Here is a 17,143-nt window from a genome sequence, read left to right as displayed (position 1 = left end):
GATTTAACGTGAAAACTACTAACATAATCGAACTCATCGTTTAATTTTGATTACGCCATATGGTTTTTATCGAATTCCAGAGAGATGTCCATTTTGGCTTTTTCAAATTTTGACAAAAGTGAGATAGGCTATAATAGCCTTGACCCTATACTTTTTTCAATTTTGGCTAAATTCTAGATTTCGCTAAAAATATATGATTTCGATGCAGAATTGAACGAGAATCACGGATATGTGGTTGGATTTCTCGTTGACCAAATATTTTTTGAATAAAACATAAAAAGCAATGAAGTTGGGTTTGGCAAATTTAAAGATAAATTTCGATTATTTAAAAAACGGTTAACTTGACATGAAAACAAATAGGTTTTTATAAATCATCGTTAAATTTGGGTTATACTGTGTGATTTTCATCGCATTCCAAGAGATTTCGATTTTTTCAGATTTTGACAAAAGTGAGAAGGCTATAGCCTTCCCACTTTTTCATATTTGGCCAAATTTCAATTTTGGATTAAAACACATGAATTCGATGTAGAATTGAATGGTAATCACAGAAATCAAGTTTTTTTTTCAATGAGCCTTATATTTTTTGAATTAAACGTAAAAGACACCGTGGGAAAATTGCAAAAAAAAATAAGTCGGGCTAACCCAACTTCATCGTTTTTTATGTTTTATTCAAAAACTATTAGGTCAACTAGAAATCCAACCGCATATCCATGTTTCCCGTTCAATTCTGCATCGAAATAATGTATTTTTAGCGAAATCTAGAATTTAGCCAAAATTGAAAAAGTGGGAAGGGTATAGCCTTCTCACTTTTGCCAAAATTGGCCAAAATGGACATCTCTTGGAATTCGATAAAAACCATATGGCATAATCAAAATTAAACGCTGAGTTCGATTATGTTAGTGGTTTTCACGCTAAACCAGCCGTTTTCAAAATAAGCTAAAAAAAAATGCGAAAAGTCGGGCTTATTTGTCGCTCGGCCGACATTGTTTTTTATTTTTAATTCAAAAACTACAAGGCCAATTGAAAAATTAACTAGATATTCGTGATTAGCATTCAATTATGCATCGAATTCATGTGTTTTAAGCCAAATCAGAATTTTCGCCAAAAATGAAAAAGTGGGAAGGCTGTAGCCTTCCCACTTTTGTCAAAATTTGAAAAAAATCGAAATCTCTTGAAATGCGATAAAAATCACACAGCGTAACCCAAATTGAACGCTGATTGAAAAAAAACCATTTGTTTTCTGGTCAAGTTAACCGTTTTTGAAATAATAGTAATTTATCTTTAAAATGAAGTCGGGCTTATTTTTGAAATCCAAATACACCGTTTTTTACGTTTTATTCAAAAACTTATAGCCCAACAAGAAAACAACCTGTATATTAGTGATTCGCGTTCAATTCTGCATCGAAATCATGTACTTTTAGCGAAATCTAGAGTTTAGCCAAAATTGAAAAAGTGGGAAGGCTATATAGCCTTCTCACTTTTGACGAAAACCATCAAAATGCGTTATCTCTCAGAATTCAATAAAAAAATACATATTAGGCTCAAAATCGAACGCTGATTCTAACTGGCATGTTAGTTTTGCCGTTACTTATCAAGTTTCTGAATTATGCGCAATCAGAGTTGTTATAGCGCAACTGCTTTTATATTTAAGATTACTCAAAACCCATAAACTCTACGTAAAAACTAATTTCTTTTTTCATGATTCTCGTTAAATTTTGAATCTGAATCGTACATAGTTGTCCCTATTTATTGATTATTTAAGAAAAACCAATAACTTGGATGTGTCACGCTAGCGCTGTAGCGTACTGGCGCGCTAGTAAGTTCTTCGAATTGATGTATTTCCAAAACGGTTAATTGAATGAAAAAAGTAACAATTTTATCGGAATTAGCATTGAATTATGAGTATATCCTGTGATTTTCAACGAAATCCAGTGAGTGTCAGTTTTTGCAGGTTTTTGAGGCAAAATTCCCACGGTCATTTTCTTCCCTTTTTGCCATTTTATGAAGCCTAATGTCAAAATAAACCCAATTTTCGTGATCAGCGATCAGTTTTGAAGCGAAATAATGTATTTAAAACTAAATCTAGAATTTGACGAAAATTGAAAAAGTGGGAAGGCTATAGCCTTCTCACTTTTGCCAAAATCGGCCGAAATGGACATCTGTTAGAATTGAACAAAAATCACAGGGCATAATCAAAATTAAACGCTGATTTCGAATCAGTGATTTGTTATCTCCTTAAACGAGCCGTTTTGAAAATAAAGGAGAATGAAGTGTTGTTAGTGTACAAACTTTAATTTTGGACACAACGAAGATTTACGACATAAGTCAACATAACAAACACAGAAAGAACTCATTTACTCTAGTGGATATCGAACCCACGACTTTCTTTCTGGATGTTAACGCTCTAGCTTGAAGCCGTTATCATTCTGAATGTGCAATGCAGTGTTAAAAAATATCGAGGGATAAGGCTGTAACTGCAAATCGACAAAACAAAGCCCGCCATGGCAATGACATGCTTTAAAATTTAGGCTCAAAAGCATGTGACTTAAATTTCATAGTAAACAATTCCCCTGACTGAAAGACAGTTGAACAACTCATACTAATTTGAGGCATAAAAAACATTATATTGGCATAAACAAATTGTATTACACTGATTCAAAAGAACTAATATGTTCTTGAGTTATCAAGCGACGATTACGGTATCTTTTCTGCCAAGCCTCTGTGGATGTGACCGTATCCTCCAATCCTGCCAGTTCCTTTTTCAATGCCGTGTTCATCAAAATTATTTCAGACACGTAATTCTGAAACAGATCGTCTACACGATTAAGCACTTGCTTCAAGTGGTCTTCACTTGTGCTGTCCAACGGCTGTTTTATCGGTGTTCCAGTGGAGGGAACATGTAGGATATTCTTCTTTGTATTAACTGCTTTGTTAATGGCTATGGCCAATAGGCCTTCTTTGATGTCAGCTGGAAAGCAATGATCACGTGGGTCGTTCGGCTTGAAATTGTAGGTTCGTTTAGCCTTGGGTGAAACCACGAGCACTTTACGTTGCAGACATTCACGTTTCGAAATTTTTGCCCATTTCCTAGGAAAATGGATAAACCAAGGAAAGAAAACAAAGATTTCCATACGTGCTATTTGTTTTGTTAATCTGTCAAGCCGATCCAAACCGGCAGAATTCTGCAGGCCTTGAATGTCGGAGACGGCCAAACCGACGAGTAAGTTCATTAGAACGATAACTATGAATAGAACAAAGGCGAAGAAAATCAGATGAGTTGTGCCCGCGTATTTAAGATCTGCGACATTCTCGTGAAACGTTTTCTCATATTCGATCTCGCCCGTCATCATGACTAGTGCCTTCAGCAGAGCTTCGGGCATCTGGTAGAAAGAATCCGTATTAGGAAACAGAACGGCGAATCCCATTGCAAAGCCAATGATGAGGCTCATATAGGCCAGCAACAATTTAGCAAGATTCCATGCAACGGTCGTAAACATTTGCACGTACAATCCAAATACTAATTAAAAAAACAAAAAACAGACAAGAGAATTAATTATTACAAAAGAAAAAAAGCAAGTGACATTTCTTACCAGGGAACCGTCCGACATGCAACATTAGATTACACCAGGTCACGGTAATGACTACAGCGGCCAAGTGATGTTGCCAATCGTTGTTATCTTCGCCTTCTGCCTTTTGGTTCGGACGAAGGAGAGTGAAGACCATTCCGACAATAGAAAAGAGTTGAGCGTAGTTTTCCGGATCTCTGACGTATTCTATTGGATTGCAATACAGCTGGAAAAATTCCTTACAACCTGTTGCCGAACCCCAAATGACCGTCAGGTACCACAGAATATTAATGCGCATCAGGTTATCTGGCTCGCACAACGACGAATCGCTATTCAAAGAGCAATCAGTGAGATTATTGTTGACGACGTACATTGAAAAGATGTTGAGTGACAATGATAGAACGTAACAAAGTTGGAAGATGAGGGAAAGGATAAAGATAGTTCGGATTTTCATCCATTTTAAATGGAGAAAAGCTCCTACGACTGGATGCTGGAGGAAGTGACGTTGATCAGCGGCAATTAGAGACTTCAGCAGGGCCATTTCGCCCACATGTTGTTGGTTACCTCTGGGCACTAACACCCTCAAATCAAGACGTAATTCGTAATCCAGATCGGTTGGATCGTGACCTGTTATCTCCACCGCCGAATCCAATTTGCGATGGAGGGCTCGTAGGGCGTTTGGAACTCGGCGAGCGACCAATTCCAATGCCGTAGTCCCTTCCCGGTTTTTAATCGACAAATCGGTACCCGATTGTATGAGAAAAGCAGCAAGCTTTGAATTCTCATTGATTGCCGCAAAATGAAGAGGCGTTTGTTCCAAATGATTTTGCGCATTGACGTTGGCTCCCTTTGAAACTAACAGTTTGACGACGTCTATCGACTGACGGCATTTGACGGCCGCGCTGTGAAGCGGCGTCTCTTTCATGTTGTCGAAAATGTCGTGTCCTGCTCCCTTTTCTAATAATTCTGCAACCGATTCGGCCGATTGACACAACGCCGCCAAATGCAAGGGTGTCCGACCATCAGCTTCTTGCGTGTCGATATCCGCTTTGCTGGCCTGTAGAAGCAGCCGGATGCATGCGACTTTGCCATGGAATGCGGCCACGTGAAGTGCGTTCCTGCGCCCAGGGCCACAAACGGCATGAATATCTGCATTGTTCTCCAGGAGTAATTTCAGGCAATCAGCATCGCCCTGGGCGGCAGCTACGTGAAGCGGTGATTCACTGTTAACTTGTACGCTGTTGACGGCTGCACCGGCCCCAATCAGTCGAGTGGCGCAAATCAAACTTCGTGACCGAACGGCCAATACTAATGGAGACGTGTTAACCTTAGGATTTGGGTCTGCTCCGGCCTTCAGCAGTGATTCAACAGACTCGATGCACCCGGAAGCGGCAGCACAACACAGCGGAGTCGCTTCTTCGTTCACATCCACGACGTTAACGGCAGCACCGTGTTTAACTAATAGATCGATACACATAGCGGCTTCGGCACCAGGCCAACTGGCTGCGTAATGAAGAGCCGTTCGGCGCATCAAATCAGTTGATTTGGCTCCGCCGCCGAGCTCTAGAAAAAATTTTAACATTGCGTCCCGTCCTTTGAATGCGGCGTAAAGGACGCCAATGTTTCGGCATTCTTTTGGCATTTTTCCCCAAACCGATGGGTTGTTTGAATCTCTAAGAACGATTTTCGTTGAGCGAACGATGGCCGGATCTTTGGTGATCAATAATTCATCGATAGCTAAGGCCAACATTAATTGGGACCAAACGTAACCAGCTGTTGGCAAAGCATCGTCGATCAAATCGCGAACAGTAAAGCTTTCACTGGATTTAAAGGCCGATTGAGTCAAGGATGATATGGATATGTTCTTGAATGATTTCTGGGCAATATAGCTTCCTGGGGCTCCCTTTTTTCCCAAAAGCGACGTATTTGATTCACTATGTAGGGCCTTCTGATTCACAAGTTTTCCTCTGGCGAGCAGCTGTCGCTGGTAGGCACTTCTTTTATCAGTCACCGATTTGGTGGGTAAACCATTTTCTTTTCCAACGGTGTCCTTCCCGGAATCGTCATGTTCGAATTTCTTATTTGTCCATTGGTCAGACATCTCCATTCAAGATGATTAACTCTCCGATTTAGGGTAGGCGAATAAAACAAGGCAGACTATTCAACATCTGCGGCCAATCAACTTGATGTTCAAACGACGATTGCGACGAAGAGAACGGAGTTCTTAGATTACCTAAAAATATCTATTGCGAAAGACTCAGTTTTAAAATCGTTTACGTCTTTCAAAGTTTTTGCGGCCAATGTTTTTGGTATCTTACAGGATAAGTGCAGACGTTCTCCGTGTTGTGAAACGGGAAGCTTGCGGCTAAGGATGTAGAGTGGAAAATACATTCCCACTACTACTTTTAAAGCCACATCTGGTTTTCATTTTCCATTAAAAGCAACGGTTACGCCCAAACTAGAAAATAAATTGCAAATATTTTTAGAATAGTACAAAGCACTAATTCGTAAATCTCTCCATTGTACAGAGAACATTTAGCTTGCACATTTCAATTTGCTTTGGATTGACACTTAACACTGTACCTGAATACGTACGATTCGGGTACAGGAAGAAATTCTCGTATCCGTCGGTGACGAACTGAAGATCCTGTCTCAAATGACGCACCGAGATAATTTATCGAACACTGCTTTTACCAGGATATCAATGGATGCAGTGGAAGGAGGTGACACAGAGGTATGACGTAGGATTGCTACAACAATCAGAATGTTTTTTTTTTGGCGGTGTCTCCCAATTTTCATTTTCAATGGATCAGTGGGAAACATTCTCTGAAACATTACGTGGATAGATTAGAGGATGCATAGGCCAAACGGGAATCAAGCAGGAGGATGCCTACCAAAATATGAGCGAGCCGTAAATGCGAGTGACTGGCATCAATCCCAATATTGTGGCAACTAGAAGTCCTTTTCGCCATTTTTCATACCTGTTGGAGCAATTTTTACGTGCTTCTGAAATTAAGATCGTATGAAAATGAACACCTAAAGAAAACTACCGTTGTTGGAAAGGGAAATGATTACAGAGACGCTGGTCCCTTAAACTGAAACAAAGACCTAATGCTTAAAAATAGTATAGAAGGAACTTTTACGCATTCCCCTCAACCAATCTCATGTCACTTTTGGTACACTGACGTCACTTTTTGAAGGTATCTGCATGAAAACAAAGCCGCAAAACGTGGTGAACACGTTTCAGTAACATTAAGTTCATCGCTGAAAATATCCTTTTTTTGGTGACCTAAACTTCAAGAAATTTACAATTTTGAAGACAACTAAACATACAGTGCAACAAATGATATAAGAAGGAAAACAACTGGCAAACGATTCGCACAATTTTAGACAGAAAATACTTATCCATCAATTAAACTAGTCAAGGCCATCACCATCTTTTTCAAATTAAACATCAACCTAATTCGACATTGGTCTTGTTATTTAGGTATAATATCATTGGAGAAGAAAACTACGGCTTCCCCAATATAGCATCCATATAATGAATGAAATTTTGTTAAAGTAATTTTACCTCGAAACAGTCTAGTTTCAAGAGGAACATAAGACAGACATCACGATAGGCTGGATACTTATGTCGGCTGAAGTTCTCAAATGAAGCTTACAGAGATGCCAATTTTTCAAATACAAGTTCACAAATACTTGACCCTACAGCACGGCCTCGGGGGTCAAACCGAATTGCCTGTGTACCACATTTTTCTAGATTGAAGGGACAAAAAAAAAAAATAAAACCAATGTTGGTACTGGCTTTTCAAAATTTGCCAACTTTTAATCTTGAGGCGTTTGTAAGAACAAACGAAAAATTCATAGGTGCATTTACATAGAGAGGTTTGGTTTTATTTTAATTAACAGGTATTTCATCGTACGATTTACATTCTATCCATCGATAATGTAGTTTTTGTAAAAATGAGTGATGACATCAGGTGAACACAAACGCAAAAAAAAAAACGATTCGGTGATTAAACATGGAATTAATGTCAAGTCGAAATGGATGTACCGATTGCTTTCATTAAGCTATAACAATCCTGTAACCGTTTCTTATCGCCAATGCGTTCCAACGTTCGTGCCGCTTCAATCAACATGCCAGCTCTTTCACCTGGTGATGAGAGTAACGGCGCAGGTAAATGGCGACAGGCCATATACAGCGCTGTTGCGTGTTCTCGTTCGCCGGCGTCCAAGAACGCATTTTTACCTGCACAGGGCACATCAGCAAAACCACCGTAAGATGTAAACTGGCACGTCTAAAATTGGATGGCAATCTATATTACCTTTGCTACCACAAATGACAGACTGTTTGTTCTGCCGATAGCGCAGCGTACGATCCAATAACTGTTGTGTTCGATCAGGCGCTGCACCAGCCATCATCCTCAACGTTGCTTCATGCAAGAATACTCTCGGAAGAGTACTCTGTAAAATACAAATCAATTGTTTTTTAATGAAAACAAATAGCAATTTTAAAGTGATAAAACTCACGGGCAAATGTTGAACTAGTTTTTTCAAACTAGACAAATCTTCTTGGAATCCTAACAAGACAGTGGGTTCCGCTACGTAATTGACGTCCATGTTGTTCCTTTCAAAATCGTTTTCCCATAGCGCTGTGCGAGTCTCCAACAGCCAATCGCTGACCAGTAATTGTGCAGCCTAAACAAAAATGGGGCACGTGTCAAATTGAGGCGCAGTCTAAACCACTAGACACTACTAAATTCGAAGGTCGTCCGAACGGAAGAAGATAAGAGAATCAAGAGTAGCGTTGAAGAATATCGGATGATATCCCGCGTTGCACTGCCGAAGCATTGCCCGAACGAAATAATTTTAACGTGCAATGCAACTACAATGCACACGGGCTATCCCCAGTGTGTTGTTTCTCTGGAAACGAATCTAACAATTATCCAACGATGCAGGAAGGATAGGAAATGGAAGGGAAAAAAAAAAGAGATTAAAAACTTCATGCTCTCGCTCTACCTGAACCATTAGTTGTGGGCTCTTGTGAAGCGAAACTTGGAGAGACTCTTTCAGGCGACAGCCAGCCAGAGAGCATTGCTGAATAATGGATGCGGGGTCAGCGCCGCGTAGCAACAACCGCCGCGCCCTGTAATAGCAAATACCGAAAAGGAAATTGTCGATTAAAGGCCCGTTGATTGCTACCGTCTCTGTAAGACGAGATGACGCCAGCTCTGCTTACCTGTAGGCTCCCAAAACTGCGTCCAGTAGTGGGTCTCCTTGCGTCAGCTTAGGATAAGCTTCTACGCGAGCGTGCAATTGCTCTGCCTTGTCCTCTTCGCAAAGGAGCCAATAGGAGGCAACAGCCACTATGGCGGCCCACCATCCGGCTACCTCGTCACCGACACCCAGACCTTGAATGGTGGAAGGCGGCAAAAGTGACGAGTCGTTGCTGGGCGAGACTGCGGCTGTTGCATTCTCCATCAGCTGTTGGGAGTAGCTCAACGCATCGCCGGTTTGAGCCCGACGTGAAGGTTCCACATCGCAAGCGTCACCGACACGCCGACCGGGCGAAACTAGAGTCAATAGCGCTTTTTGTAGAACGTGCTGACGATAGACCTGCAATGTCATAATAACGTACAGTTTTCTATTGAAAAGAAATAAGAATAAAACGATGTGAAAAATACCTGCATGGTGAAAGCCAATGGATCTGACTTGTTGCTCAATGACGTAAACAAAGTAGAAGGACAATCGTCATATTCCCAGTGATGACTGAGGAAAAAACGATAGCCGGCCGGGCTGCAAAGCCACTGTAAGCGTGGAGGAGCGTTTCCATTGAGAGCCTGGCAAATTTGACGAGCGCGGGCCAAGTAGAAGCGAGCGCATAAGAAACCACGTCCACTAAACGAGTGTTTGGTGCGGAGTGCCAGATGAATGTAGATATCCGCCTTCGACATGGCGCTTAAAGCCGGGCCAGCAGCTTCACCAAGATTTGTAGCCGATAGAGCCAGAGCCAAACCTCGATAGCGTTCGAACCTTAAACGATGAACATTATAAGAGTCACACCCAATCGTGGATTTCATTTTTCAAAAAGCTTTAAGTGTCAATTCAAGACGCAAATCAGAAGATCTCATATTACCAGTAGTGACTATTGGGATCAACGACGTCTTGCTGACTAAGATGCAGCTGGTGCAGTTTGTGAAAACAAAGAGCAGCCTCGGCTAAAAACTCGCGGGCTACTCGTCGCTCGTCCCGATTGAGGAAAAGTTTGCCCACCCGGCCACTCAAAAAGCGGGTCAATCCGAAGCGATGCAATAGCTGGCGCCAACAGTTCCATCCGACACTGGCCACGACATCAATTTTCGAAACGGGTACTGTTCGACCTAAGGCGCAAAGGGCTTGACGGTAGTGCGTAGCTGCTGTAACGTAATTTCCCTGCATTTGGAAAGACAATAACAGAAGAAAAGTTTAAAGGTGGGACGCAAAATAACATGTCATTGAAAGTACGTTGTTCATGTCGTAATCGGCTTGTTTCCTCTGTCTCCAGTAGAGCGATGCTGATTTACTCTGGCGCTCTATGCACGGCTCTCCGTGAACTAGAGTGCGGAGAAGGACAATAAGAAAAACAAATATGTTGATGCTCACAGCTGCAAAAGAGAGGTACCAGCCGGAATCCTCTACAATATCAAGAGCATCTAGAATTTGAAAACAAAAACATTTTGAAACATTTGTTTTTAATGAAAATACGAAAGCGATAGAGAGATCCCATATCAAACGGTCTCGCTTACCAGCTTCAAGAATGGCACGGCCAGACGGTTTAGTGTAATGGGAAACGGCCGAGTCAGCGTGCGATAAGAGGTTGCCGAATGGGTTGAATGCGAATACGGTCAACATCATCATACAGAGAGCAATGCGCGAACGGTCCAGCATTGATCGAGCAATAACGTTGCCAGGTGACACCATGCTTCCATCGATGGTAAACTCATCATCAGACTACAGATGCGCCAAAGTAATTAACACAAATTTATTACTATGAAGAAAATGAGGAATTTCATCGTTTACCGAGGCCGCATAGGTAAGAGGAGATCCGCTACCAAAGCTGCTAGGTGGCGATTCGGCCAACGTTGAATTTTCCAGAGATCCCGGAGGTGTAATATCTGACGAAGGACTATCCCTGTAATAAAGAGACATTATCTTTTAAGCTTTAGTTAAAATTTCATGCAAAATGCGCAAGTTTTACATTGAGGCTGTCAATAACCCGTTGACAGTTTGCTTTTGCGAAGCCATCTTTAACGCCATATTTTCCTTGATTAATTTTTGGTTCATTTGTTGAAGGTAACGTACATATTCTAGAGCCTTCCTCAAGATAGCCGATTTGCTCATCTGTAATACAAAAAGTTACAAATGAGTGTTTTTAATATTTTAAACTGCAGTTATTACTTTGGCTTCTTCTCCTGCTATGAGATTTTTCAGCTCAAGAATCTTGTCATTGATGCTATTTCGATATCTCCTTTCAATGGCATTGTGTGAGCTTTTCTTGATAACAGGAGGTCTGTCAGATGGGCTTGGGGGGTTGGAATTTCCATTGAACATGTTTGTTGATCCCAAAACAGAAGGACTAACATTGACAAGCCCTCCATTTGGTTGTACGGTGACCACACTGTTGTAGCCAAAAGTATTGCCCAATATCAGAACACCCAAAGATGAAGAGTCAACTCTAATGGGGGTCCCTACACTGCCTTGTTGGTTGGCTTTGTTCACTAGCACAGGCTGTGCTGGTTGGATATGTTGGGGAGTAGTTTTTGCCTGGACAGGCGTTGCCTTTGATGCAGTTTGTGGTGAAATCGCTGGAACTATTTTGGCCACTGGAACGGTCTGGAGCAACCTTTGCTGAATTGGTTTTGGTTCCACAACTGGAATTGGAATGATAGGATTTTGGGGTGCAACAACAGGTTGGATTAGGGTAGGTTTCACCTGGTGAAAGTTGTCACCCTAGAAAAAATAGTATTTTAATAAGCCGTAGGTCTTTCGGTGTGCCTTGTTCTTACCAATGGGGAAACGGGCCCAAAGGATGAAAACAAATCTTCTCCTGCCAAGTCTATAAGTTCAGAATCCTCGTGAGGGAACAGCTCTGTAGAGATTGATGAACATTGAGTTTGATTTCTCCCAGTATAAACAAACATGCACGACATCATCATAAATCAAATAGCCAAACTCTTTTATTTACCTCCTAAATCCGATGGGAAGTTGAGTTCTAAATCCATGTCGTCTCGATTTGACGTATCCATGGCACAAATCCTCAACACAGCGTTTAGTGTTTAATCACGTACTGAAAATCATGACCACAATATTCGATTGAAAAGCCGAACAAGACTGAAGTGGATTTTGTCGTTTGGAATTTTACGAAAACAACGTCTACTCATCGGTCAACTCACTATTGCAGCATGCACATAAAAAAAGTAGGCGGGGCGTTGAATCACGCCAGTTCCAATTCGTCCAATGAGAATCAAGCAGAACTACATCGTACGATGTATTTTGTATGTCTTTTCTCTCCAGCAACGTTGCCTATCTTTTGTTTTCTTCCGAATAACTTGCCCAGCAGCCGCCCAGCAAGGGCAAATCTAATGATTTTTTTTTTGTTTCTGTTTTATTTCGTTTCTTTTGCCCTCGCGCAACGCGTTGGCTATATTATTATAACCATAGATATCTGTATTTAACCTAGGAAAAATGATGGATCTCTTCAGGCAAAATGCCTCTCTATTTTTGACCAACAGGAGAGATCGGTTGTCAGCTGTTTTGCCTGAAAGCCAACGTTCAGTGCGACATATACGGGAATCGGGAGAGAGACGCCGCTGGCAAATGTACGGGCGTAGTTCTATTTTCATTCGACCTGAGCTTAGCTGACGCATTTCCTCGTGGGTTTTTCCCTTTCTACTGAAACTTCATTTTCACACAATGCAACAGATAATAATAAAGCCATAATGATATCCGTTTGACTTGGCGACTGATTCAAAGAGTCATTCCGAATAAGGCACAAACTAATTCAATCCAGCGAACCGGTAGCACTCTTACCCGATTGACATGTACTGCTATAAACAAGGGTGTACACGTTCAGCCCCCCCCCCCCCCCAGTTGAAGACGATCCAATTACTAAAGTCGAACAAAACAACAGGAAAAGAGACGTCTCCGTTTTCTGTCGCCTGGACGACGAGAGTTCCATAGGCAGACAAAAGTTTTCTATCTTACCTATACAATATGTAACGAAAAAGGCATACTTGAGGATATGTGAACGGAGGCAGAATCAGCCGTGCGCGCACCTTTTCTCAAATAATGCCAAAGGCGGCAGTACCGGAACTATTGATGGAAGTCATTAAGAAATGAGACTTTTGTTTCTCTCCAAGTTTTTATCTATTTCGATTTAGTTCTATTTTCCCGAATTTTTGCCCACGGCCATAAATACAACGCCGCAAACGTCCGCGTGACACTGAATGTCTTATCATTTCTCAATAACAAAATGTAATAAATCAAAAGTAATGTATACATTTATTCATCTCTCGTCTTTCATTAATAATTTTGGATATTACCCATGTCGAATGATTGCAAGTTGAACGAAAATGAAGGGCCGCGTTCGACAATCGAGTGTCAATACAAAAATGGGAAGAGAACCAATCTCTCACGTTAGTTCATTATCATTATGACCTGTCTCATTGACGATGGGCTTCACACGCGCATTGGGTTATTAATCACATAACGGGACGTGAGTCTGAACCTTCCGCTTTTATTTCGTTGCATTTTATTTTTCACATCTAGAAATCCACATTCCGATTCGCAATGGATAAACGAATAATACGAGACAAGCGCCGTAAACGCAACATACAGCGTCTTCATTATCTTGTGGATGAATCCATTTCATATTTTGTTCTTGTCATCTTAAACAGCGTCACCCCTTGTGCTGTTAAGAATACAAATTTATTTTTTTTTCTTTAAAAATGCGCTGGCGTCACGTGATGAACGGAGTTATGTGACCGCTTCTCTGTACATAACGGAATAAAATGGCATTTCATTCAACTAAGGAGAGCGGAATGAACTTTTTGACACCGGCCCAAGCGAAAAAGAAATGCCCATGAAGAAATGAAAAAAAAAAAAAAAAATGGCGAGATAAAAGAATGAGAGCATTAAAAACGAATGGAAAAGAGCAAACGACGTGGAAACGACCTCCCGACCTAAATGTTAACTGGCTGATATCTATGCAGTGGACTGCCTAGCGATTGTCTCTTGTTTTTTTCCGCCTCTTTGCGTCATCTACCGACTTTCAGTTCTTCTTGCTTTTGGAGAAAGCATGGCTTGGCCGTTTCTCGGTTCGGAGGAGGGCAGCCGATGGTTGAAACAAATGAAAGGAGATATCGATGTTTGTGTGGCGCCACAACACGGCTGCCTTGAAAAACCTTCTGGTGATGATGTGTACCCGTTTTTATGTTTGGGAAATGAGTCGGGCCAGCGCTCATCTTGTCAAACTAAACGAATACCGCCGTCGACGTTCGCTTGGTAAGGAAATACTTTGCGGACGATCCGGTTTCGTTTGACGGCGAATTCCAATGGCCGGTATCTGACCGGCCATCTCAAAAGGCGCACCCACTCATTTAAAAACAAAAGGACTAGAATAAAAAAAATAAAATATCCGGATATCTCTAGAATATCTAAGGTACAATGACTGGCCGTCTCAGTGATTAGAATGCACTGACGAAAGAAATAAGACGTTCGTTTAAAAGGAAAGCAAAATGAAGGTAACATAATATTTAGGTGGGTCTTTTTTTTTTTTGCTGTGCGGCCTTGCTACAAACTGGAGCACGAGCTATCGTCTCTAATCCAATTAAGAATCACGAATGTTTCTATTTTTCTTTCGTCGACGAGTGTTTCACGATGTGGCGACCTCTGGAGATGCGTGGAGCCCTTAGCTATTGCCCGGTATGAGCGCGTGCAAGATGCCACAGGATCCGTGTCACTGTCGCATGTGATTGGCGTGACGGTACACGCCGCCTGGGCTAATAGTCTTCGTGCCGCTGCATTTGGTCATGTTCGCTCATCCATTATTACATCTCTTTCTATACAAGTCCCGTCCTCTACAAAGCCAAGTCTGATCATTCGAGAGAGAGTACATTACGACCTACACACATCAACGTGCCCGCTACACACGTAAAGAAGATCGTGATTCTCATCAAGACTGTCGACAGATTTTTGCCTTCGCTTGACGCCTAATAAATAAATAAAAATTCATTAGAATTCGTGAAAAGCAAACGACATTTCGAAAAATTTTCTTCTTTATTCCGGGTTAAGGTATAACATATTTAAACGGGAGGGGAAAAAAAATCAATGTAGGGCGTCGTGATGCGCCGCTGTCTTTCGCTCTGTTATTCTTTCTGAAGTAAACAAACACGCTCGCAAATGGTGTAAGCTCAAACGTGCCCCTTTTTTTTTTTTCATGCACACTTACCCTAATATCAACACGAGATATATGGCCCTACTATTGAATCTCTCAATCACTCTGCGTGTGTGTGCAAAGTAAAAAGCGAAAAAGAGGGGATCAGCTCCTTGTCGTTCTTCACGACCCAAAATACATAGAGGCCCTTTAACAGTACGTCTCCGCTTTCAGATGTGTCAACAACAATGCGCTCGTGAAATCCCCACCCCCCTTCTTATGTCGCAAAAACAAAAACAAAAAAAACCCAAACCAAGATGGCTACAGACTGTAGATGAAGTCTTTCAAAATAAGCCATATCTCTTTCTTTTGATATTCATAAAGCAATCATGTGCCTCTTTGTTTCTAACCGACGGCGGCATATTTCGATGAAACAAGTGAATGCCGTGATTTTCACGAGAAATTAAGTTCAGCGAAAAAAAGCATCTCGCACGGCAAGTGCCAAAAAAGAAAATAACCTATCGAAAAACAATAACGGAAACTCCCAATTAATGATCAAAATCTCGCTTTAATTGGGACACCAATCAACAAAGTCATGAGGACGTATTCACAGATCTCTCGAACTCTCATGTAAAGTTTCAAACTCCTGTCGATGACACTAAAAAAAAAAAAAAATGGTCTGCAAGTTGGCAGTTGTTCGGGAAGCTCTTCGGGACTCCACCCAAAGCGGGTCCGCCCACCCCCTCGGAACACGACATGATAGACAGAACAAGAGATTTTCTTTTTTTTTTTTTTTTCACGGCTGTGGAATTGTCTCCGAGGTTTCGTATTGTTGCAATTTGAGAGGATTGTCTCGGTGAACGGGCGAAATGCCCACTTGATCCGCTTTGAAATGAAACAACAATAACCAATCCGCCGTGTCTACGTGCAGCAACAGCCGAAACATGTTTAATGCTACGGCGCGTATGAAGCATTGGAATTAACATTCCCTTGAGTAACATTGCTTGTTTCTGTTTCCAAAGCTGATTTCATTAACAGCGCATACGTAGTCCCCTTCCGCATTTATGGATAGATTCCATCATTGCAAAAGCCCCTTTGCAGTTGTTTCAATGTTTCAAAACGAGGCCCCGTTTAATGGAGCACGGCGCACAGAAAGATAAGACGTTTCAGTTTCCGCATCAAAGCTTAAAAAAAAAAAAAAAAGAAGGACTGGCTCATAAAGTTTCGTAAAACTCAGCCATTTAAACGAAGAGCCCCGATAAGGATTCACAATTTCGTATCGGAGAAGCACGTAAAAATGGCAAATATTGCTTTATTCATGTTTGTCACAATGAATGCAGGGATGTAACAACCTTGGCCATCGTTGCGTGCTCACCTTTTTATTCATAGAGAAACCTGTCGATCAAGATTTGTAGTACAATGTTTCGGTAGAAGAACAACAGCGCTCCTGGCTGCTCTATGAAGATGGACACACAGCTATCTTTATTCATCGGGATTGGGGGGGTAGCCTACATTGCTCGCAAAGTTTCCTCATTCCATTGTTATTGACTCTGCTGACCATTGCTCATAGTCAGCCATTTCTCTTTTATTTTTGGCGGGAGGGGGGCGCTCGTTATTCTTCGTTTCTCTTTTTGTGTATGTGTGCTACATGTGTATACTTGCGTGAAAACAATAGAAGCGAATAAACCAAGAGTACGTAGATATAACTAACGATCGCGGTTGCCAACGGCCATCTCGCCCGTATTCTCCGAAGATTGCAAGAGGAACAAGTTGAGCGCGCTAGGATACAAAACAAACGAAAACCTGGAGGGGCCACTTTTTCAGTGAGTCGACGACTTCATTCAAGTTGACAGGCACGCCATATCACACATAAGTGAATTAGAAGAACAGCGGGACCCAGACACGTCTAATTCCCAACCAATATTTCAGACGTTTTCGCTTGTTCAATTTCAGCAGATGCGTCACACAAAACTCTGAAAACCAAAAATTCAAGTGGCTGCATTACAGTTGGATTGAAAAGCCTTTGATGACGGCCATTCGATTGCTGTGTACTTGTTTCAAACGCAATCTGGGGACAATAAGTGGACCAACAGCTGAGATGCATCAGTTAACGAGTGACGCTACGCCGGCAGCATCAAAACGATTGAATCAAACGGAATCATCG

At 41.5% G+C, this 17,143-nt stretch overlaps 2 protein-coding genes across 2 annotated transcripts; both read right to left on the bottom strand.

Annotated features, from left to right (window-relative positions):
- Positions 1–2,638: 2,638 nt before the first annotated feature.
- LOC130699435 (transient receptor potential channel pyrexia-like) lies at positions 2,639–7,693 on the bottom strand. Its single transcript, XM_059496046.1, has 3 exons — positions 7,553–7,693; positions 3,591–5,065; positions 2,639–3,517 (listed from the first exon to the last, which is right to left on the bottom strand). The coding sequence occupies exons 1-3, from the start codon at positions 7,588–7,590 to the stop codon at positions 2,646–2,648; spliced, it is 2,385 nt and encodes a 794-aa protein (XP_059352029.1). The 5' UTR covers positions 7,591–7,693; the 3' UTR covers positions 2,639–2,645.
- Positions 7,434–12,017, bottom strand: LOC130699309 (sterol regulatory element-binding protein 1-like). Its single transcript, XM_057521644.2, has 14 exons — positions 11,791–12,017; positions 11,612–11,694; positions 11,004–11,555; positions 10,804–10,946; positions 10,626–10,737; positions 10,352–10,556; positions 10,071–10,258; positions 9,703–9,998; positions 9,251–9,599; positions 8,806–9,182; positions 8,586–8,712; positions 8,097–8,264; positions 7,892–8,030; positions 7,434–7,815 (listed from the first exon to the last, which is right to left on the bottom strand). Exons 1-14 carry the CDS (start codon positions 11,849–11,851, stop codon positions 7,601–7,603), a joined length of 3,015 nt encoding a protein of 1,004 aa, XP_057377627.1. The 5' UTR covers positions 11,852–12,017; the 3' UTR covers positions 7,434–7,600.
- Positions 12,018–17,143: the final 5,126 nt, after the last annotated feature.

The sequence above is a fragment of the Daphnia carinata genome, chromosome 7 (genome assembly GCF_022539665.2).
Source record: "Daphnia carinata strain CSIRO-1 chromosome 7, CSIRO_AGI_Dcar_HiC_V3, whole genome shotgun sequence".
NCBI lineage: Eukaryota > Metazoa > Arthropoda > Branchiopoda > Diplostraca > Daphniidae > Daphnia > Daphnia carinata.
This window is presented reverse-complemented; position numbering and strand designations above follow the sequence as displayed.